This window comes from Salmo salar, chromosome 13 (genome assembly GCF_965601325.2).
Source record: "Salmo salar chromosome 13, fSalSal1, whole genome shotgun sequence".
NCBI lineage: Eukaryota > Metazoa > Chordata > Actinopteri > Salmoniformes > Salmonidae > Salmo > Salmo salar.
Genome location: NC_138303.1, coordinates 15,616,489 through 15,640,265, shown reverse-complemented (window position 1 = coordinate 15,640,265; position 23,777 = coordinate 15,616,489). Strand labels below are relative to the sequence as shown.

Sequence of the window (23,777 nt, the reverse complement as noted above, 5' to 3'; positions counted from 1 at the left end):
TTTTACAAAGCAAATCCTGCAATTATACCCATTTTGCCATGCGGTGTAGAGAAATGTTTGCAATTTTAAAACTAATTTCCTGGCATTCTACACATTTTGCCATGACTTATGCCATGTTAATATAATATGAGTGAGAGTGACTAGCATTTTCTCATGGCAAAATGTTAACAAAAGCATGAGATGAGCTATAAAACAGCAAAATAAGGATCTGCCTCATGACAAAATGTGTACAGTAGCATTATAAAGCTGCACATTTTACTCTGCACTATGGCAAAATGCAGCACCAACTCTCCAGAGGTTGTTGCCCCGGGGCCCCAAATGTGGTAGTCCGGTCTGGCACGTGCCCAGTCATTCGGCCATGATTACTACAAGTTTAGATCAGTGGAGGCTCTTCAGTGGAGGAAGGGGAGGACTATCCTCCTTAGTGAATTTGATAAAAATAAAAAGTGAAACATTAAAGTTAATATTTTTAGATAAAACTATACTAAATATGTTTGTTACCAAAAATGTATTAAAACACACTGTTTTGCAATGAAGGTCTATAGTAGCCTCAACAGCATTCTGTAGAGTAGCACCATGGTGTAGCAGGAGGACAGCTAGCTTCTGTCCTCCTCTGGGTACATTGACTTCAATACAAAACCTCGGAGGCTCATGGTTCTCACCCCTTCCATAGACTAACACAGTAATTATGACATCTTCCAGACGACGTCCTCTAGCCTATCAGAGCTCTTGCAACATGAACTGACATGTTGTCCACCCAATCAAAGGATCAGACAATGAATCTAGCACTGAAAGCATAAGCTACAGCTAGCTAGCACTGCAGTGCATAGAATGTGGTAGTTGACTCAAAGAGCGTGAAATACAATAGTTGAACAGTTTTGAACAAATTAACTTCTTCCAAAATTAAGAAGCAAGAGAGAGCTAGCTATATTTCTTCGATTTTTTGTCCCCATTTTCCCTCACTTAGCTAGTGTCCAATGCAGCTAGCTAGTTTAGCCTACTCAAACACCCAGCTCAAACAGAGGGATGCTATTTTAGCTAGCTGGCTATTGCTATCCAATACTGGAACTCTTCCAAGGCAAGGTAAGCTTTTGGCTTTATTAATTCATTGCCTCTGGGGCCCGCCGGTGTAACTGCTAAACTGCTTGCCGCTGACTACACGGTTCTGCATGGTTGTAGCGGGTTTACTAACACCTTAGTTCTAGTAGCTATGCCTATGTTAACTATGACGTGACAATGATGTAGGCTGTGTGTAGCAGTTAGCAGTCATGATATGAAGGTTTAGCTTGGAAAGTTTTTTTCCCGCTTGGTCACAGACAGCTGATGTGTTCTGCACTGAAGTCCACAAGCAAGGGAAGCATGCGAGAGGAGAGTGGATAGATGCGAGAAGGAATTCTATATACAAACGAGCTGTTTGTGTGTGTCTGGTATGACAGTAAAATGTGTTTGCGTGTGTCTGGTATGACAGTAAAATGTGTTTGCGTGTGTCTGGTATGACAGTAAAATGTGTTTGCGTGTGTCTGGTATGACAGTAAAATGTGTTTGTGTGTGTCTGGTATGACAGTAAAATGTGTTTGCATGTGACCAGGTGGATATTCATTGCGTTGATTTGAGTATCATGTAGTAGATATTCATTGCGTTGATTTGAGTATCATGTAGTAGCCTGAACCTATCTATCGATGTTACATTGAGCTGGGTGAATGGAATATGAATGAGAGTCATCCAATATACTGGAATAGAAATAAGGCGAAAAATGATCATCCTCCCTCATCTTAAACGGCACTGACCGCCACTGGTTTAGATAGTTGGCTAGATAAACATACCAATCCAAATATTGTTAGCGGACATGACTAATTGAGTGTGTCAGTGACTGACATAGAAAGAGAAACTGCTGATGCAGAACCGAATAACAATAATACATGTATACCATTTGGCTGACATTTTTATCCAAAACAACTTAGTCATGGGTGCATCCATTATACGCATGGATGGTCCCAGGTATCAAAGTCACTACCCTGACGTTACAAGCACCATGCTCTAACCAACTGAGCTACAAAGGACCACTATTATAATCAGGCTAGTTTACCAAGTAAGAAAACATAGACATGCCAATGACAGAAGGATAAGATGAAAAGTCCAGTTATGTACAGCTTCTAGCTTTATTTTATGATCAGTACAAATTGATATAGTCAGCACAGTATGACTTACAGCACCCCGTATACTATGCGGACAGAGTACAGCACCCCGTATACTATGCGGACAGAGTACAATGCATCATCACCACTTGCTCACCCAAGCTGTAGTACAATCAGAGAGAAATTCAGGAAAACCACCAACTAATAACATTATAATAACTAACTATATCAAAACATTTATTACACAATCCACAGTCCCTCAGGCATCTGACCCGTTGCTGTTTTCACCCCGTCTTTATTTCATCAGCAGGGAAAACATACATTGCTTCCAGATGGTAGAAAATTGTAAATGAATATATATTTGAGTTTTATTTTATGAAAGAGGCAGTAATGTTATCTGTACCTCGATTCACACACAGTTACTCACCTCTGAGCTGGGGCTCGTTCAGGTACTCTCCGCATTTGACTTGAATTTTCAATAAACTACAGTAAAATGTTCCCACTGGTCGAATCAACGTTGTTTCCACATTTCAATGAAATGACGTTGAACCAACATGGAATACACACTGAACTGACGTCTGTACCCAGCGGGTTGGTTCTTTACTTTGCCCGTCAATAATAAATGTGGGGGGGGGGGGGATCAAAAACCCAGGGCCTGCCATTTCAAATAACTCACTTGAAAAATAAAATATCAAACAAGGCAACTATTTCTAGACACATCTAGACAAAAGCAATTCTACAGACACGTTCATTACGGTTCATCTACTAGTGGGTCAATCTGTCAGATATTCTTGGTATAAAGGTACAGAGTAGGAGCAAGTTTATCACACCGTATTGCAATCCAGGAAAGCAAAGGTAGTTTTTTCATAAATCACAAGATAAAAACAACAATAAAAAAAGAATAAAGAAAAAAATGGTGTGTCATGAGACTGACTAAGGAATGGACCAATAAGGAGGGGTGGTGTGAGTTGATCTGATCTCACCAGTTAGCAAGGTGAGGAAGACCCCAGGGGGAGACAGAAAGAGGGGCAACATTACTCCGTATAGAGTACTTTACAAGAGAAAACTCCTGATGCCTTTCCATCTGTTATCTTTAAACTGACACACTGACCCAAAATAGTTATAAATACAAATATATCTCATATCTCAAGGATTTAAAAAAAACAACCTCTTCCTCTTTTAATGGGGAGAGCTGGTAGACAGCGAAAGGAAAACCAGACAAGCAGCATCGTCCGCCTGCTTACTGACTTTCAGGTTGCCGTACCACAGCAGTCATGCACAGACAGGCATGATAGACAGACAACAACAGGAAATGGTGAGAGAACACAGCAGAGAACCTGACTGCTTCGGTCTTCATAAATTATCTTTCAGAACACGTTTCAAACGCCCCCTCGGGATTCCAATCCTCTCTGACCTTGAGCTTGGGAAAGGAAAAAGAGAGGGAGGGAGAGAGAGAGGAAGGTGGTGGTTTTCTGGGCAGGGTTCTTTAACAGGAAACCTCCATGGTCTGTGGCCTGGCCTGTTCGACACCCGGGCCGGCGGCAGTGGCGCCCTCTAGCTGTGTGTGGGTGCGGCTGCGACTCCCCTCCACAGAGCCCATGCTGGAAGTAGAGTGGGTACGAGAACGCACCAGGCGGGTCATACTGGCCGTGGGCACTACAGACGAGAGAGAGAGGAGAACATTTAGGTTAAGAAGTCACATATGAGGATATTTGCTTAGTGTGTGTTGAATGTTTTGTGGGAGGGGTAGTTTGCTTTAAAGAATGTGGCTAGGGGTAGGATGCTGGGGCCTCATTTATAACCGTTGTGTGAATTTTACACTAAATATCTGCGTGAGCCATTTCTGAAAACACTGCACACATATGGAAAAATGTAGATGTATAAACCGAAATATGCTACACTGCCCGTGAATTCTGAAACATTGTTTACTCTGATAAAAAACGGCAGTAGGCCTACATACAGTGGAAGCCCACACACTTCAATGCAAAAGATGTTCCATTCTACTGTACGTTATAAACCCTCCCTGTCGGATACATAGAGCCGAAACCAGAAGTTATAATATCCTATCTAACAGGCCCAGTTAAATGAGAGATGTGCGCGGTAATTTGTTGTATGGCTACTTCAGGAATATGAGCTCATCACGGCCAGAAGACGTGCAATTGGTTATGATACATGTATTATGTTTATAGATTGTCTAGGCTACTGGAGAAATGTTGCATTACAGTATTCAAAAACAGCCTACAAAGGTCAATGGAAAAGGTGAACTGTCTGTTCTACCATAAAACTGCGCTTTGGATCGCAGAGAGCAAAATACTTTAAATATCAATAACTTACCTATTTACTACTGTGAAGTGGGTCTAATTAAATGAGAACTGGGACGAATGGTAGCCTTTACTAAACTGTTGTTGGCCTGTAGGCTATTTTGTGGGTATGAAACCATCAGTCAGAAAAGGTGATTTCTAATTATTTTACAATGCAAAGATAAAATCGATTCTCTTCTCACTAACAGCAAATAATTGCATCTTATTATATTTAGTTACCTGTTTTTTTAGTTATGTATAAGTCATCATACAGTATATCCCCCATTGGCACAAGGCTACTTTTGCCTTCTTGCAATGCAATACTTCAACCACTAGAAAGTGTGTGTACTCATGGTCTGAAGTTTACAGGAGGATAAGCACATTCTCACATCAAGTTCAGTTTTTATAAATGTTTTGGGGCATATTCTGTGCATACGCAATGTTTGTAAATGAGACCCCAGGTAATCATACCACAATCATTATTGCATCAACATTCCCAATTTAAGATGGGGTGGACTGCAGCCCAGGGAGAATAATGACATCTAAAACAGCTAATAACCTGATCACCTTGTAGTGTTCAGCTCATGCTAGCTACACTGCCTTCTAGTCAGGGTCCAGGAGATTGATATCAGCGAAGCAGGAATACTGGAAATTTCACCGTATTTCAGAAAGTACTGTATGTACAGTCAAAAGCTTTAGACACACCTACTCATTCAAGGGTTTTTCTTTAGTTTTACTATTTTCTACATTGTAGGATAACAGTGAAGACATCAAAACTATGAAATAACACATAATGGAATCATCTAATAACCAAAAAAAAGTGTTAAACAAATCAAAATATATTTTATATTTGAGATTCTTTAAATAGCCAGCCTTTGCCTTGATGACAGCTTTGCACACTCTTGGCATTCTCTCAACCTTCATGTCTTAAAGTAATGATGGATTGCCGTTTCTCTTTGCTTACTGTTCTTGCCATAATATGGACTTGGTCTTTTACCAAATAGGGCTGTCTTCTGTATACCCCCCTACCTTGTCACAACACAACTGACTGGCTCAAATGCATTAAGAAAGAAATTCCACAAATTAACTTTTAACAAGGCACATCTGTTAATGGATACCTCATGAAGCTGGTGGAGAGAATGCCAAGAGTGTGCAAAGCTGTCATCAAGGCAAAGGGTGGCTACTTTGAAGAATCTCAAAAATAAAATATATTTGGATTTGCTTAACCCTTTTTTGCTTATTACATGATTCCATATGTGGGCTCCAGAGTGGCGCAGTGGCCTAAGGCACTGCATCTCAGTGCTAGAGGCGGCACTACAGACCCTGGTTCGATTCCAGGCTGTATCACAACTGGCCGTGATTGGGAGTCCCATAGGGCGGCGCACAATTGGCCCAGTGTTGTCCGTCATTGTAAATAAGATTCTGTTCTTAACTGACTTGCCTAGTTAAATAAAGGTTAAATTCAATAAATACATGTGTTATTTCATAGCTTTATGTCTTCACTAATATTCTACAATGTAAAAAATTATGAAAAACCCTGGAATGAGTAGGTGTGTCCAAACTTCTGACTGGTACTGTATATGCATCTCATTAAAGTGGTTGGGGTCTGAAATGCCTGAGCAGAATCCCTCACTGTGTTCATTATTCTCCCATAAAGAAAAAGAGATTGCCTGATCAGGTCAAGTTCCAATTCATTTTTACTGTTGGAGAAAAAATGAATAAACAGGAAAGGCCAATATGGTTATGCAGCATGCACAAGAGATTTGAGGGCCATTTGTTCAGAAGAGAAAAAGAACAAAGACAAGAACAGACAAACATAAGACAACCATGTTAGCTGATAGACATCACATAAAACCACACATTTAGAGAGACAAAGGTATCTTTAAAAAATAATAAAGTTGACCTTCAAATCTCAGACTTGAGAGGATGGCTAAAAAGTGACTACCAGCGATGGGCAAACAGGGTTGGGAGGATAGCGTACTGTAGGTAGAGAGGGCAGGCTGGCGCAGCCAAGGCTGCTACCTATGGTCCTGGTACCTGATTCACTGCTTACGTGGCTAAGCAGTACATGAGGGACTGTTAGCATTGACGGACAGGCAGAAAGGAAGGAGGGAAGAAATAAAGGAGGGGTACAGAGAGACTGTCAGATTAATGCTCCGTCTTCACAAAAGATCTGAAAAGAAACAAAGATTGTGTCCTACAGCTGTACCTAGGACAGACTTGAAGCAGCACTGTGTACAGTTCATTCTAGCACTATCTACTGTTACATGTATTTTCAGGAAATATCTGACAGTTGTGAAAATAGCCAGAAGGCTTTCTTACTGTTCTGTCAATCTAAAGGGAATGTCACCTGTGGCCCTGAGATTACCTGAAGAGAACTTTGAGCCAAGATGTGCTTCATGAGTACATTGCCTGATCCAGTCGAGTTAGTTTAATGTGTCCCCCCCCCCCCCCCCCCCCCGACTGCAATCATTTCCCCACTGAACTACAGTCTTCCCTGCTAAAGTAACCATTCAAACAACATTCAAGCAGGGCCTCAAAGAGCACTTGACTGTTCAGTAAAGCTGGCCATTATGCACACAAATCCACAGAACGATAAATTGACAGAATTATCACAATAACCATAAATAGAACGATACATTTATAAACATTCATGTACACTTGTTAGCCTACTTTTATAATTACCATACTATTAGCACTACTACTTTGAATGTTGTTACTATCAATTGTACCGTTAGCCCATATTAGCAGACTTATTTCCCTTAAACTTCACATTTCTCTAGTAAGCTACTTATTGGGATTATCGGTGTCAGTAAAATGGATGTGGTACGGTCGGTGTCGATCATTTTCAGTTTATCGTCCCAGCTCTACTGCTCATCTATTCACACTCAAACCAATCTCCTGCTAGCTTAGTGCTTTCCTTTCAACACAACGCTGAGCTACTGGGATGAGCCACCTGACAGAAGGCGCAGCCTGAACGCTACAGAGTTACAAACCTCCTACAGTATGCCACAATGATGTGTTTGTGAAAGCTCACAATGTCCTCAACGGTTTCAATGTTTAGGTATTCTCAGAAAGGGGAGGTACTTTCTGAAACGTGCTATTGCTTGGTGTGGGCGAAGAGCATAATGTGTGTGATGTGAAAGCTAAGACGGCGAGGAAACCACCATACTTAACACCTCAACAGAGACAGGGTTCACAAGAAAAACAACATAAAGGAGGGCTATGAGGGTTTGATGAGTGAAAATTGTTTTTCAAGCTATACTGTATTCCATTGAAAATTCTAGTTCATTTCAATAACAAGGATGGGTATCCAGAATAACTCTTCAAGCAGGAAAACAGACCTCCAAGAGGTGGAAGAATGAGGAGGTTTGGGCCGCTTGGAGTGCCTCTGTAGTCACTCGCTGCAGACAAAACATCAAGGGTCACCCTCAGAGGGTAGGATTTGGAATAAGGCAACGACAAATCTTCCTTCCCACAGTGCTGTGCGGAGGCAGCATGGTTCTCTGAGGCCCTGCTCTCCTGACTTTACCCTCCAGCAGCACCATGTGAGTGCTGTGTGGAGGCAGCGTGGTTCTCTGAGGCCCTGCTCTCCTGACTTTACCCTCCAGCAGCACCATGTGAGTGCTGTGCGGAGGCAGCGTGGTTCTCTGAGGCCCTGCTCTCCTGACTTTACCCTCCAGCAGCACCATGTGAGTGCTGTGTGGAGGCAGCGTGGTTCTCTGAGGCCCTGCTCTCCTGACTTTACCCTCCAGCAGCACCATGTGAGTGTCCCTGCAGAAGCAGAACAAACCCAAGCAGCACATTTCCAGCAGAGCAGAGCACAACAGGCTGGCCAGGCGGCTCAGGGCTCACGGGATTCCAGACAGGTCCCCAGGGCAGGGGTTCAGGGCTCACAGCATTCCAGACAGGTCCCCAGGGCAGGGGTTCAGGGCTCACAGCATTCCAGACAGGTCCCCAGGGCAGGGGGGCAGGCCATGCTGTGGGGCTTAAGAGCAGCCTTTAATGAGAACACTAATCTGCCACTGACATTACCATACCTGGAGAACCACTGGAGCCTCAGTCAGCCCTCACTGGAAGGGTGAGGACCAGGGGAGGGTAGGTGAAGGCCAGGGGAGATGGGGAGAGGGCCAGGGGTAAGGATGGTGAGGGCAAGCCAGGCGAGGGGTGGAAGGGGGTGCAGGGTTTTGCCAGTGAGGTTTACACAGGTACAGAAGGCTTCATGTTCAGGTGAAGATTCCAGAGGGAGAACAAAAAAAACTAATTGAGACTATTGTCATAATCAAGCAGCTTTTACTCTGACCTCACTGTAACACCTTCCATTTTCCACTCTGTGAGCTAGCAACTCAAACCTTTAAAAATGTTTATAGGAACAAAATAAACATTTTGAAGCGCAAAAATATAAATAAAAATAAATAGAGAGATTCAAGTGTCTCAAAATGATCAAAGACAGCCAATGGAATTGGGCCGTTCTAAGATACAGTGCCCAATACGTGGTCCGTTTCTAATAGGATTATCATTCAACAAGCCTGATCAGCTCTCAGCAGGCCTAAATGAACCACAGCGTTAAAAGGGTAGGTCTGTAAACACCCTCCCTGTTTAGGGCACTGCATCTTAAGACCTGGGGGAAGGAACCATTCTCAGGTGTGTGTTTACAGATCATCCCACACACTAAGGTATATTACATTGCCAAAAGTAGGTGGACACGTGCTCGTCGAACATCTTATTCCAAATTCATGGGCATTAATATGGAGTTGTTCCTCCCTTTGCTGATATAACAGCCTCCACTCTTCTGGGAAGGCTTTCCACTAGATGTTGGAACATTGCTGCGGGGACTTGCTTCCATTCAGCCACAAGAGCATTAGTGAGGTCATTAGTGATGTTGGGCGATTAGGCCTGGCTCGCAGTCAGCGTTCCAAAGGTGTCCGATGGGGTTGAGATCAGGGCTCTGTGCATGCCAGTCAAGTTCTTTCACACCGATCTCGACAAACCATTTTTGTATGGACTTCGCTTTGTGCACAGGGGCATTGTCATGCTGAAACAGGAAAGGGCCTTCCCCAAACTGTTGACCCAAAGTTGGAAGCACAGAATCGTCATAACAGGGTTCCCCAACTGGCAGCCCGTGGGCGGAATTTGGCGCTCTGTGTTTTTATTTGACTCCCAAGTTTTCTGGTGTAGAATTTTCGTTGTTGGACATAAAATACTGTAAAAACACCAGGAAATCGTCTCCAAATGATATTAATTTAAAAAAAAAAATCTGTTTCCAAGTATTCCCAAGCACAATAGCGAGACACGTGGTCGTACACAAAAAGTAAGCAAGGTTTGAAATGATTGTTTTAGTCAAATATATATGTTTGATCTTCTTGCGGTCAATTTACAGTCTACAAATGATTAGTAATTATGTTCCGGTCCCCCGACCATCCGCTCAATAAATAAAATCGGCCCACGGCTGGATCTAGTTTATGATCCCTGGTCTAATTGTTATTGTAAGCTGTAGCATTAAGATTTCCCTTCACTGGAACTAAGGGGCCTAGCCTGAACCATGAAAAACAGCCCCAGACCATTATTCCTCCTCCACCAAACTTCACAGTTTGCACTACACATTTAGGTAGGTAGTGTTCTCCTGGTTCTCCTGCCAAACCCAGACTCATCCATCGGACTGCCAGATGGTGAAGCGTGATTCATCACGCCAGAGAACGCGTTTCCACTGCTCCAGAGTCCAATGGTGGTGAACTTTACACCACTCCAGCCGATGCTTGGCATTGCGCATGGTGATCTTAGGCTTGTGTGCAGCTGCTTGGCCATGGAAACCCATTTCATGAAGCTCCTGACAAACAGTTCTTGTGCTGATGTTGCTTCCAGAGGCAGATTGGAACTCTCTAGTTAGTGTTGCAACTGAAGAGACGATTTTTACACGCTACCTGCTTCAGCACTCGGCGGATCCGTTCTGTGAGCTTGTGTGGCCTACCACTTTGCGTCTGAGCCGTTGTTGCTCCTAAACTTTTCCACTTCACAATAACAGCACTTACAGTTGACCAGGGCAGCTCTAGCAGGACAGAAATGTGACGAACTGACTTGTTAGAAAGGTGGCATCCTTTGACGTCCCACATTGAAGATCACTGAGGTCTTCAGTGCGGGCAATTCTACTCTTTGTCTATGGAGATTGCATGGCGGTGTACTCGATTTTATACACTTGTCAGCAACGTGTGTGGCTTAAATAGCCAAATACGCTAATTTGAAGGGGTGTCCACATATTTTTGGCAATGTAGTGTATGTTCAAGGGAAGACCATGCTGCATGTAATTTATTTACTCAGCATCACACTACTTACACCCGTTGTTAAGAGTCACTGCAAACAAACAGGAAACAAGGTTAGTTTGAGGTTAGTTCCCTCGTCAGTTACCAGTAATGGTTTGTATGCTTATGCAACAATTGGCTGTCAGAAACGTCATCCTTGGACATCCAGTACATGTTGTTTTGTAGATACTGGGGTTCTGCTCTATTCTTGTGCTACATGAATTCTACATTAGCCTTAGTTTAGGGCACAAATGCGTGTGTGGCTGGTAGCCTAACGGTTAAGACCGTTGGGCCAGTAACCAAAAGGTCGCTGGTTCGAATCCCTGAGCCGACTAGGTGACAAATCTGTCGATGTGACCTTGAGCATGGCACTTAACTGTAAGTCTGTATAAGAGTGTCTTCTGTGTGTGATGCCCACATGGGAAGGGTTGCTGCCTGAAAGGGTTGTGTTCTATAGGATATCAGTTGGACTGAGGTCTCATTCTGAGATAGAGGTGGACTTCAGTAAACAGGACATGGAACAGACTGAGACAACCAGGACATGAAAAAAAAACAAGTCTGACACCAGAGACGACTGAAGGAGAAGGAAACAATGATAGAGGATTGTAAAGAGCAGTACTCACTGTAACCCATTCCCTGGACAAAGTATTTGAAGGCCTCCGCGAGTTTACCCGGCTGTAAGACACAAACAGAAAACGCATCCGTTAAACGGAGCCATTTGAAATAAAACTGAATTAAGTAACAGTTGACATTGCTAAATGGCATATATTAATCAGACGTGTTTATCCAAAGCGACTTACAGTAATGCATACATTTTACGTACGGGTGGTGCCGGGAATCAAACTCGCGGTCCTGGCATTGCAAGCGCCATTCTCTAACCAACTGAGTTACAGAGGACCACTTAAGTGTAGTTTAAGCTAAACACAAAACTAGTTCATGACTCACCTGGATGACCTGAGGAAGCCCGCCACAGTCTTGCATCTATAGGGAAGTAACCAGAGCATGACCAGAGTGGAGAATCTCACAGACAGGACCATGCCGTTAGTCAAAACACCTTAACATTCACTGGCCTATGAACACATGGAAGAATGCTGAACCTGCTGTACGTACCATTCAGATCATGTGCATTACTAAAGAGCAGAACAGCAGGGACCACATAGCAGTACCACTCCTATTTCTAACAACAAAAGAGTAACTGAACGCACCTTAAGAAGGGTTGTTTTGGTTGGATTTAACCTCGAGTTGCACTCAACCTGTAAACAAGAAAAGAAGATGAGATACAACAGCAGTTTAGACAGGGTTCTGGCCCCTCCTATTCAGAAAGGTTAGTGACCTCAACCCCCGTCTCTATAGACCGAACACGCTGTCCATGAGGGGGGTGGATACTTTGTATTGGAATCAGACCCTCTGGCTTATTCGCTACTGTGTTGCCATGGAGATAAAGTGGGCACCCACCACTGCATCGACTGCCGGGGACGTGTCACCAACCACCAGCAGAGAAGTGCATCTGGACGGAGAGACAGGAGGGACAACCGGTTAAGGGCTGTTCTTAACGCACGACGCAACGCGGAGTGCCTGGACACAGCTCTCAGCCGTGGTATATTGGTCAGATACCACAAACCCCCGAGGTGCCTTATTGCTATTAGAAACTGGTTACTAACGTAATTAGAGCAGTAAAAATACATGTTTTTTTCATACCTGTGGTATATGGTCTGATATACCACAGTTGTCAGCCAATCAGCATTCAGGGCTCGAACCAGCCAGTTTATAAAAAACAACTCACATACAGTCCATAGGCAATAAGACGGAGCTGAAGTAACACAGTCTGCAGCATGTTTACGTACGTCAGTGTGTTCACCGTGTCGTCAGTCAGACCGGTGACAGGCCTCTCAATCTCCAAGTCCCGACGGCTGTCATAACAAATAGATCAACCAATCAACCCATCTAGAATTTCTACCCAAAATGTACAGCCAGTTACTCTTGGGGTTCTATGTACAGTACTGTACCTGTTGTAGGCATTGCAGAAGAGGGCCAGGTTTTCCTGGTTGATATCCTGGGCGATGTGCAGCCGATACGTCTGGGTGATCTCCTGGTTGTCAGACAGCTCATCCTGAGGGGGCAAAGAGTTCACTTTCAACCACCCACAGTATTCAGCCAGTATGCTCTGCCCCTGGACAGGGCTATCGAGACCTTTCGAACTGACTCGCCAAAAACTGATCCTTAACTAAACCATGAACTTATTCTGTAATTAAATATCCGTTTGCACGTCAGAAAAGTCTGCATAGCCCTCTCCCTCTGTCCCATCCCAGGCTCCCACCCCTCCAGACAGCCCTCTGACTCACATCACTGAAGTGGTGGGCCATCACTATGTCCACCAGGTTGCTGGTCCAGCCGGACATCTAAAACAAAGAACAAATCATTATGTTCCAACGTGCCAATCTAGTATGACTCTAAAATGCACAGAGTTAGCATAGTAATGTGTGTGTGTGAGCACGTTCTTACCTTGGAGGCAGCCCAGTCCATCCAGCCCTTTGCACAGGGGTCCACATTGATGAGGACCAGACCTTCGACCAGGGCCGGCTCATTGAGCTGAAGAGAGGATAGGGGGTTACTCTACTGACCGTACTGTGCGGAACATAGAGGACCAAAGGAGTCACAGACAGGGCCCAGCAGCAGAGGAAGCAGGGCAGCACACAAATGTAGGGTTAAGTGCCACAGACAGACGTTTCGGGGATTCGAACCAACGACCTCTCGGTTACTGGTCCAACGGTTTTAACCGCTAGGCTACCTGCCGCACGCTCCCACCCACGCTCACACACTAGTGCTGAGTGATTAACAGACATTTAGTTTGTTATTAAACAACTAATTGACCGACATGGTTCAATTACTTGAATTCCATCTACCGTAATTTCCGGACTATTAAGCGCACCTGAATATAAGCCGCACCCACTGAATTAAAAAAATGTATATTATTTTCAACATAAATAAGCCGCACAAGTCTATAAGCCGCAGGTGCCTACCGGTACATTGAAACAAATGAACTTTACACAGGCTTTAACGAAACACGGCTTGTAACAAAAATAAATAGGCCGCGTCATTGTTTAAGCCACGACGTTCAAAGCGTGGGAAAAAAGTTGCGGCTTATAGTCCGGAAATTACGGTACACTGAACAAAAATATAAATTAAACGGAACAATTTCACTGGGTTACAGTTCATAAGGAAATCAGTCAATTGAAACATATTCATTAGACCCTAATCTATGAATTTCACATGACCAGGCAGGGGGAGCAGCCATGGGTGGACCTGGGAGGGAGGGCATAGGCTCACCCACTGGGGATCCAGGCCCAGCCAATCAGAATGAGTTTTTCCGTACAAATGGGCTTCATTACAGAGAGAAATACTCCTCAGTTTCATCAGCTGTCCAGGTGGCTGGTCTCAGACGATCCCACATATGAAAAAGCCAGATGTGGAGGTCTTGGGATGGTGTGATTGCACATGGTCTGAGGTTGTGAGGCCAGTTGTACGTTCTGCCATTTTCTATAAAACGACGTTGGAGGTGGTTTATGGTAGAGAAATGTACATTAAATTATCTGGCAACAGCTATGGTGGACATTCCTGCTGCCAGCATGCCAATTGCATGCCTCCTCAAAAAACTTAAGACATCTTTGGCATTGTCTTGTGACAACCACATAATTTAGAGTGGCCTTTTACTGTCCCCAGCACAAGGTGCATCTGTGTAATGACCATGCTGTTTAATCAGCTTCTTGATATGCCACACCTGTCAGGTGGATGGATTATATTGGCAAAGGAGAAATGCTCACTAACAGGGATGTAAACAAATTTCTGCCCAAAAACTGGAGAGAACTAAGCTTTTTGGAATCGTATGGAAAATTCTGGGATCTTTTATTTCAGCTCATGAAACACTTTATATGTTGCGTTTATATTTTTATTCAGCATCATTTATTTTTGTGAGCCCAACGCGCCGTTTCTCTACAGAGAAATCTAATCATTCATGAGAGAAATCAAGTCAAGAACTATATGGGACGCTGCGCTGTGGTAATTAACTGTAACAACCATATTATTCCATTGCGTCTGTTTTTTCTGGCTCGGACCGAGATGGATACACTTTTACACCGGCTACATTAGGTTAGATACACACAGACCGCATGAGAGAGGAATGTACACAACAAGAGAGGGAAAGAGAGCGTTTGTGAAAGTATGCCTGATCTATGTTGAAGACATAGTAAAATGATTTGGTTAGTGGAGATGTCGATAGAGACTGCTCTGTTCATCCTTGTTCAGCCCAGTTATTATTGAAGACAGAGGACTTACTGAGTAGTGCAGATGCAAGCAGATACCATAGATTTCCAATCATTACACTAGCTAGCACTGTCTCGTGAAACTACCTCGAACTTCCTTCATACTGGACAGAGCCTTAAAAATGGCATCCACACGTTCAATTGACTCTGGGGAAGTAGATAATTGTCATCATTGCCAAAATCTCGAATTATCCCTTTAAGACCTCTGTCTTAACAAATGATCCTGTTATATGCTTGGAAAGAAGCAGGTGCTGTGGGTGAGCAGGAGTTCAGGTGATAAATGGAGGACTAGGAGGAATGGGGACTTACAGCCAGTCTGGACAGGATGTAGGCTCCAGCTCCAACTCCAATCCCAATCACACTGTTCACCCTGGGGAGAGAAAAATAGAAGCCTCAATGAAGACGAGACAACAATTACAGTCATTAAACGACAGTGTAAGAGGTAGTTATGGAAACCATAGACAATATAGGGTTCTATATCTATGATGGAAACACTGCAGGAGAACTTACTTCAGCTGAGTCATGACAGACGGAAGCATCTCAGACAACTCATCCATGGTAGGGTACTGGTACCTGGGAGGGACAAACAGACAGATAGGTTTGTAGGGTACTGGTACCTGGGACAGACAGACATATAGGTTTGTAGGGTACTGGTACCTGGGAGGGACAAACAGACATATAGGTTTGTAGGGTACTGGTACCTGGGACAGACAGACATATAGGTTTGTAGGGTACTGGTACCTGGGACAGACAGACATATAGGTTTGTACGGTACTGGTACCTGGGAGGGACAAACAGACATATAGGTTTGTAGGGTACTGGTACCTGGGACAGACAGACATATAGGTTTGTAGGGTACTGGTACCTGGGACAGACAGACATATAGGTTTGTAGGGTACTGGTACCTGGGAGGGACAAACAGACATATAGGTTTGTAGGGTACTGGTACCTGGGACAGACAGACAGATAGGTTTGTAGGGTACTGGTACCTGGGACAGACAGACATATAGGTTTGTAGGGTACTGGTACCTGGGAGGGACAGACAGACATATAGGTTTGTAGGGTACTGGTACCTGGGACAAACAGACATATAGGTTTGTAGGGTACTGGTACCTGGGACAGACAGACAGACATAGGTTTGTAGGGTACTGGTACCTGGGAGGGACAGACAGACATATAGGTTTGTAGGGTACTGGTACCTGGGACAGACAGACATATAGGTTTGTAGGGTACTGGTACCTGGGAGGGACAAACAGACATATAGGTTTGTAGGGTACTGGTAGCTGGGACAGACAGACATATAGGTTTGTAGGGTACTGGTACCTGGGAGGGACAGACAGACATATAGGTTTGTAGGGTACTGGTACCTGGGACAGACAGACATATAGGTTTGTAGGGTACTGGTACCTGGGAGGGACAAACAGACATATAGGTTTGTAGGGTACTGGTACCTGGGACAGACAGACAGATAGGTTTGTAGGGTACTGGTACCTGGGAGGGACAAACAGACATATAGGTTTGTAGGGTACTGGTACCTGGGACAGACAGACAGATAGGTTTGTAGGGTACTGGTACCTGGGACAGACAGACATATAGGTTTGTAGGGTACTGGTACCTGGGACAGACAGACATATAGGTTTGTAGGGTACTGGTACCTGGGAGGGACAGACAGACATATAGGTTTGTAGGGTACTGGTACCTGGGACAGACAGACAGATAGGTTTGTAGGGTACTGGTACCTGGGACAGACAGACATATAGGTTTGTAGGGTACTGGTACCTGGGAGGGACAAACAGACATATAGGTTTGTAGGGTACTGGTACCTGGGACAGACAGACAGATAGGTTTGTAGGGTACTGGTACCTGGGACAAACAGACAGATAGGTTTGTAGGGTACTGGTACCTGGGAGGAACAAACAGACATAGATTTGTAGGGTACTGGTACCTGGGAGGGACAGACATATAGGTTTGTAGGGTACTGGTACCTGGGAGGGACAAACAGACATATAGGTTTGTAGGGTACTGATACCTGGGACAGACAGACATATAGGTTTGTAGGGTACTGGTACCTGGGAGGGACAGACAGACATATAGGTTTGTAGGGTACTGGTACCTGGGAGGGACAGACAGACATATAGGTTTGTAGGGTACTGGTACCTGGGACAAACAGACATATAGGTTTGTAGGGTACTGGTACTTGGGACAGACAGACATATAGGTTTGTAGGGTACTGGTACCTGGGACAGACAGATAGACATATAGGTTTGTAGGGTACTGGTACCTGGGACAGACAGACATATAGGTTTGTAGGGTACTGGTACCTGGGACAAACAGACATATAGGTTTGTAGGGTACTGGTACCTGGGACAGACAGACATATAGGTTTGTAGGGTACTGGTACGTGGGACAGACAGACATATAGGTTTGTAGGGTACTGGTACCTGGGACAAACAGACATATAGGTTTGTAGGGTACTGGTACCTGGGACAGACAGACATATAGGTTTGTAGGGTACTGGTACCTGGGACAGACAGACAGATAAGTTTGTAGGGTACTGGTACCTGGGACAGACAGACATATAGGTTTGTAGGGTACTGGTACCTGGGACAGACAGACAGATAGGTTTGTAGGGTACTGGTACCTGGGAGGGACAGACATATAGGTTTGTAGGGTACTGGTACTTGGGACAGACAGACAGATAGGTTTGTAGGGTACTGGTACCTGGGAGGGACAAACAGACAGATAGGTTTGTAGGGTACTGGTACCTGGGACAGACAGACATATAGGTTTGTAGGGTACTGGTACCTGGGAGGGACAAACAGACATATAGGTTTGTAGGGTACTGGTACCTGGGACAGACAGACAGATAGGTTTGTAGGGTACTGGTACCTGGGAGGGACAAACAGACATATAGGTTTGTAGGGTACTGGTACCTGGGACAGACAGACATATAGGTTTGTAGGGTACTGGTACCTGGGAGGGACAAACAGACATATAGGTTTGTAGGGTACTGGTACCTGGGACAAACAGACATATAGGTTTGTAGGGTACTGGTACCTGGGACAGACAGACATATAGGTTTGTAGGGTACTGGTACCTGGGACAAACAGACATATAGGTTTGTAGGGTACTGGTACCTGGGACAAACAGACATATAGGTTTGTAGGGTACTGGTAGCTGGGACAGACAGACATATAGGTTTGTAGGGTACTGGTACCTGGGAGGGACAGACATATAGGTTTGTAGGGTACTGGTACCTGGGACAGACAGACATATAGGTTTGTAGGGTACTGGTACCTGGGAGGGACAAACAGACATATGGGTTTGTAGGGTACTGGTACCTGGGAGGGACAAACAGACATATAGGTTTGTAGGGTACTGGTACCTGGGACAGACAGACATATAGGTTTGTAGGGTACTGGTACCTGGGACAGACAGACATATAGGTTTGTAGGGTACTGGTACCTGGGACAGACAGACAGACATAGGTTTGTAGGGTACTGGTACCTGGGACAGACAGACATATAGGTTTGTAGGGTACTGGTACCTGGGAGGGACAAACAGACATATAGGTTTGTAGGGTACTGGTACCTGGGACAGACAGACATATAGGTTTGTAGGGTACTGGTACCTGGGACAGACAGACAGATAGGTTTGTAGGGTACTGGTACCTGGGAGGGACAAACAGACATATAGGTTTGTAGGGTACTGGTACCTGGGACAGACAGACATATAGGTTTGTAGGGTACTGGTACCTGGGACAGACAGACAGATAGGTTTGTAGGGTACTGGTACCTGGGAGGGACAAACAGACATATAGGTTTGTAGGGTACTGCTACCTGGGACAGACAGACATATAGGTTTGTAGGGTACTGGTACCTGGGACAGACAGACAGATAGGTTTGTAGGGTACTGGTACCTGGGACAAACAGACATATAGGTTTGTAGGGTACTGGTACCTGGGACAGACAGACATATAGGTTTGTAGGGTACTGGTACCTGGGAGGGACAAACAGACATATAGGTTTGTAGGGTACTGGTACCTGGGACAGACAGACATATAGGTTTGTAGGGTACTGGTACCTGGGACAGACAGACATATAGGTTTGTAGGGTACTGGTACCTGGGAGGGACAGACAGACATATAGGTTTGTAGGGTACTGGTACCTGGGACAGACAGACATATAGGTTTGTAGGGTACTGGTACCTGGGAGGGACAGACAGACATATAGGTTTGTAGGGTACTGGTACCTGGGACAGACAGACAGATAGGTTTGTAGGGTACTGGTACCTGGGACAGACAGACATATAGGTTTGTAGGGTACTGGTACCTGGGAGGGACAGACAGACATATAGGTTTGTAGGGTACTGGTACCTGGGAGGGACAGACAGACATATAGGTTTGTAGGGTACTGGTACCTGGGACAAACAGACATATAGGTTTGTAGGGTACTGGTACCTGGGACAGACAGACATATAGGTTTGTAGGGTACTGGTACCTGGGACAGACAGACATATAGGTTTGTAGGGTACTGGTACCTGGGACAGACAGACAGATAGGTTTGTAGGGTACTGGTACCTGGGACAAACAGACATATAGGTTTGTAGGGTACTGGTACCTGGGACAGACAGACAGATAGGTTTGTAGGGTACTGGTACCTGGGAGGGACAGACAGACATATAGGTTTGTAGGGTACTGGTACCTGGGAGGGACAGACAGACATATAGGTTTGTAGGGTACTGGTACCTGGGACAGACAGACAGATAGGTTTGTAGGGTACTGGTACCTGGGACAGACAGACATATAGGTTTGTAGGGTACTGGTACCTGGGACAGACAGACAGACATATAGGTTTGTAGGGTACTGGTACCTGGGACAGACAGACAGACATATAGGTTTGTAGGGTACTGGTACCTGGGACAGACAGACATATAGACAGATAGGTTTGTAGGATACTGGTACCTGGGACAGACAGACAGCGGTAGGACCAGGATCGCTGAGGTACAATAGGTCTGCCTTGGTGAGGTAACTGGCACTAGTTATTGAAACAGACTCTTTCTGTTTAGTTTTTTAAAATGGACTGATGACCAGGGACACTACAAGACACCTGGAGCAGCACACCCTCCTATCAAGTTGATGAAAGTCCAAAGCCAGACACCTATTCTATCCAGACACCATGTCATGTTCTGGCCAGCCGTCTGACTCCTGGTCTGAAACGGTCCTTTCACTCACACAGAGGAAGGGGAGGTGGGGCCAGGGGAGGCAGGGGGCCAGGGGAGGCGGGGCCAGGGGAGGCAGGGGGCCAGGGGAGGCAGGGGGCCAGGGGAGGCAGGGGAGGCAGGGGGCCAGGGGAGGCGGGGCCAGGGGAGGCGGGGCCAGGGGAGGCAGGGGGGGGGCATATGAAGGAGGTGCAGCCAGAGGACCTCATGGTTCACTCTGGCTCTGATGACATAGTCACCATTTATTCAGGTCTACAATATCAATCATGACTGTGTTGATACTTGTGGTGATATTATTACATGATGACTTGATGAGTGAACTGGTCTCTTACCCTGTGGGGAATGGGGGAGCACCCTCCTGCTGTCCTGGGGCGTCCACATGGACCACAGCAAAGTGTGATGTGATCTCCTGCATGTCCTCAAAGTTGAACAGTGTGTTGAAACAGGACTTATCTGCAGGGGGGAGAGAGACCAGGCACTGTTTAAAGTCACCTCATTTATGGGTCCTACTCAAATTGACATGTAACAAAAATGACAACACAATGTAATATTGAGCAAGTCAATAAATCCCACCTCATACCAGTAATCACCCAAGAAATATACTGAAACACTCAGTGTTGTTTTACAATGAGGCAGCCAACTGGTGGAGCAATCCAGTCTGACATACTGGCTCATATCCCCAATGCTCAAGGATTTCTACCTTCAACCCTCCAGTTTCTTACATCTCTACAGCGACAACTGTTCTAATGACAATTCACCTGTGATAATATGCATGTTAGGGGTGTTTGGAGAGATTTCAAAGCCTAGCTAGGCCAATGAGAGTCTGAATGTGTGTGTGTGTGTGTACACTCACGGTTGAGACCAATGTCATGGTAGGTGAGGATGACTGGTCTGTTGCCCTTGGGGGTGCCCCTCATCGTCACGTGCAGAACACCATGGGGGGTCTCGATGTCATGCTCCTGAAACACAAGACAGCATGGTCTGGGTCATGGCCGGCAGTGTCTGTAGCTTAGAGCCAGCCTTTTAGTGCCAGTCAGTCATAGCACTATACAGGTGCAGATTTGAGAAAAAAACATGTATTCATTATTTATTCATACACCGAGTAGCAGACATCCTCGCTGAGGAAGTGATTTTCAAAGTGTCAGTAGGAGAGGGAAAATCACTTCCTCAGTTAGCGAGGCTAAGTGTCAGGAGAGGGAAAATCACTTCCTCAGTTAGCGAGGCTAAGTGTCAGGAGAGGGAAAATCACTTCCTCAGTTAGCGAGGCTAAGTGTCAGGAGAGGGAAAATCACTTCCTCAGTTAGCGAGGCTAAGTGTCAGGAGAGGGAAAATCACTTCCTCAGTTAGCGAGGCTAAGTGTCAGGAGAGAGAAAATCACTTCCTCAGTTAGCGAGGCTAAGTGTCAGGAGAGAGAAAATCACTTCCTCAGTTAGCGAGGCTAAGTGTCAGGAGAGAGAAAATCACTTCCTCAGTTAGCGAGGCTAAGTGTCAGGAGAGAGAAAATCACTTCCTCAGTTAGCGAGGCTAAGTGTCAGGAGAGAGAAAATCACTTCCTCAGTTAGCGAGGCTAAGTGTCAGGAGAGAGAAAATCTCTTCCTCAGTTAGCGAGGCTAAGTGTCAGGAGAGAGAAAATAATTTCAGGACGTGCAGGTCATACAGTAGTACTGATGAAAACTGGGTCCTCTTTAGCAGGTAGCCCAGAGGATGACCTAGAATGAAAACTGACTGGCTGGATCATCATGACCCATATCTCTATGGTTACAATGACTGCTGCGTGTGAGCGGCATGGCTAATGTCAGGAGGTGCTGTCGGCACCACAGCAGACGCATATGTGCACACTGTAGTCTCACGCCACACACACACACACACGTAACGCAGATGTGTGGATAAGTAGAGGGCCCACTACCTGTCCGTCTCACAGATAACATCTGACGTCTGGCTAATCTAATTCTGTGGGGATGGGAATCTCTGTCCGTCCACAGATAACATCTGAAGCCCTTAGGCCTGACGCTAATTCAACATTAAATGTCATTTAACAGGTCACAGCTTCAAATCAAATGGTATTAGTCACATGCCAATACAACAGGTGTCGACCTTACAGTGAAATGCTTACTTACAAGCCCTAACCAACAGTGCACTTCCCAAAGATATGGACAAGAATAAGAGATAAAAGTAACAAGTAATTAAAGAGCAGCAGTTAAAAATAACAATATATACAGGGGGGTGCCGGTACAGAGACAATATGCGGGGGCACCGGTTAGCTGAGGTAGGATGTACATGTAGGTAGAGTTCTTCTTCCACATATGCCGTTTATTCAACACAGGAACACATCAACATCAAAAAGTTCATGAAGACAATGCATATAGAGGTGTAATACAATCATATAGTTTACTAGTAAGCACAGTGCTACTACAGCCTAGTGTGAGGCAGGTTTCTGTCTGGTAGCAATAATGGCGTGGTGATCATTTAGTTTTAGCGAGTAAACCAATATACAAGCAGAGACCCAAATATAGGAACACTACTAAAGGCATGTGGCTATGTCAGTGTTCCGCTTCCGTCCATTGGTGCAGCTGAACCACAGAGACGGTGGTTCGAGGGCCGTACTGCGTCAGAGATCTAAACTGAATGGAAGGACGCCACGCTGAGACATGAGGCCCTCTCAACAACTGTTCAGAATCAGCCACGTCACCAGAACATTGAGCAACACTCAACACAATGGGGTCTGGGAGGGGGTAGGTTTGAGATTAGGCTAAACCAGTCTGTTCAGCCATGTCTGCAAAAAGCAAATACAATAGCTATACAACACAATATGGATTGTAGTTGTTGAACCCCGGCCTGTATAAACACCTCCCTCAGCTGCGCTGACACCTGGAGTCACACTCCTATCTGGGTGAGGAGGAGTATAAATAGAAGCTGTGGTTGAAGGGCTTGGCTGTGTGAAAGGTTGTGTTTGTGAGAGATGGAGGATACATGTGAGGTGCCTTCAGCCTGGTCCCTCATACAGACACCTGTAACCATGTTGAACATGACGACTCTGATCAAAGAGGCTTCAGTAGACAAGGATTGCCACATAAAAACAAAGAGAAATAGATTTTGTAGCCTGGGGCTTTTATCTACCAGATGAAATGGAAGCCTGAGAGAAAGACAAAAAGCAACATTGCTTTTTCTTCTGAAACGTCAATGACCTCAAATAGCTTCCGAGTCAATGGTGGCCTTGACCAAACAAAACAAAGCACTCGATGCTTTGAAAACAGCAGCCGTCCCAATAACTGTTTCATGTATTCCTGGCACGAGGTTGAGCGGCTGTGCACTGCTGATATCTGGCTTGTCACAATGGAGGGGTCATGTGATGAGGAGAGGGGATCTGCTGCAGCAGTATCCTGAGAAGAACAGGCTGTTACATCTAGATCAGGGGTCATGTGATGAGGAGAGGGGATCTGCTGCAGCAGTATCCTGAGAAGAACAGGCTGTTACATCTAGATCAGGGGTCATGTGATGAGGAGAGGG

General features: G+C 45.1%; 1 protein-coding gene across 3 annotated transcripts in view; it reads right to left on the bottom strand.

Annotated features, from left to right (window-relative positions):
• Nucleotides 1–2,135: 2,135 nt before the first annotated feature.
• LOC106566479 (protein NDRG3) overlaps nucleotides 2,136–23,777 on the bottom strand; it is a 68,738-nt gene continuing 47,096 nt past the window's right edge. For 2 of the 3 annotated variants that reach the window (XM_082959856.1, XM_014134549.3), the window contains 13 exons: nucleotides 21,124–21,229; nucleotides 20,603–20,723; nucleotides 15,561–15,623; nucleotides 15,360–15,420; nucleotides 13,234–13,320; nucleotides 13,074–13,130; nucleotides 12,738–12,841; nucleotides 12,576–12,641; nucleotides 12,187–12,238; nucleotides 11,937–11,984; nucleotides 11,677–11,712; nucleotides 11,355–11,406; nucleotides 3,400–3,791 (listed from right to left, as the gene is read on the bottom strand). In XM_082959856.1, coding sequence (XP_082815982.1) covers nucleotides 3,622–3,791; nucleotides 11,355–11,406; nucleotides 11,677–11,712; nucleotides 11,937–11,984; nucleotides 12,187–12,238; nucleotides 12,576–12,641; nucleotides 12,738–12,841; nucleotides 13,074–13,130; nucleotides 13,234–13,320; nucleotides 15,360–15,420; nucleotides 15,561–15,623; nucleotides 20,603–20,723; nucleotides 21,124–21,229 — 1,023 coding nt within the window. In that variant the 3' untranslated portion in view covers nucleotides 3,400–3,621. Of the gene's footprint in view, nucleotides 3,792–11,354; nucleotides 11,407–11,676; nucleotides 11,713–11,936; nucleotides 11,985–12,186; nucleotides 12,239–12,575; nucleotides 12,642–12,737; nucleotides 12,842–13,073; nucleotides 13,131–13,233; nucleotides 13,321–15,359; nucleotides 15,421–15,560; nucleotides 15,624–20,602; nucleotides 20,724–21,123; nucleotides 21,230–23,777 lie in introns of all 3 variants that reach the window. The other variant, XM_014134550.3, reaches the window with a different exon arrangement.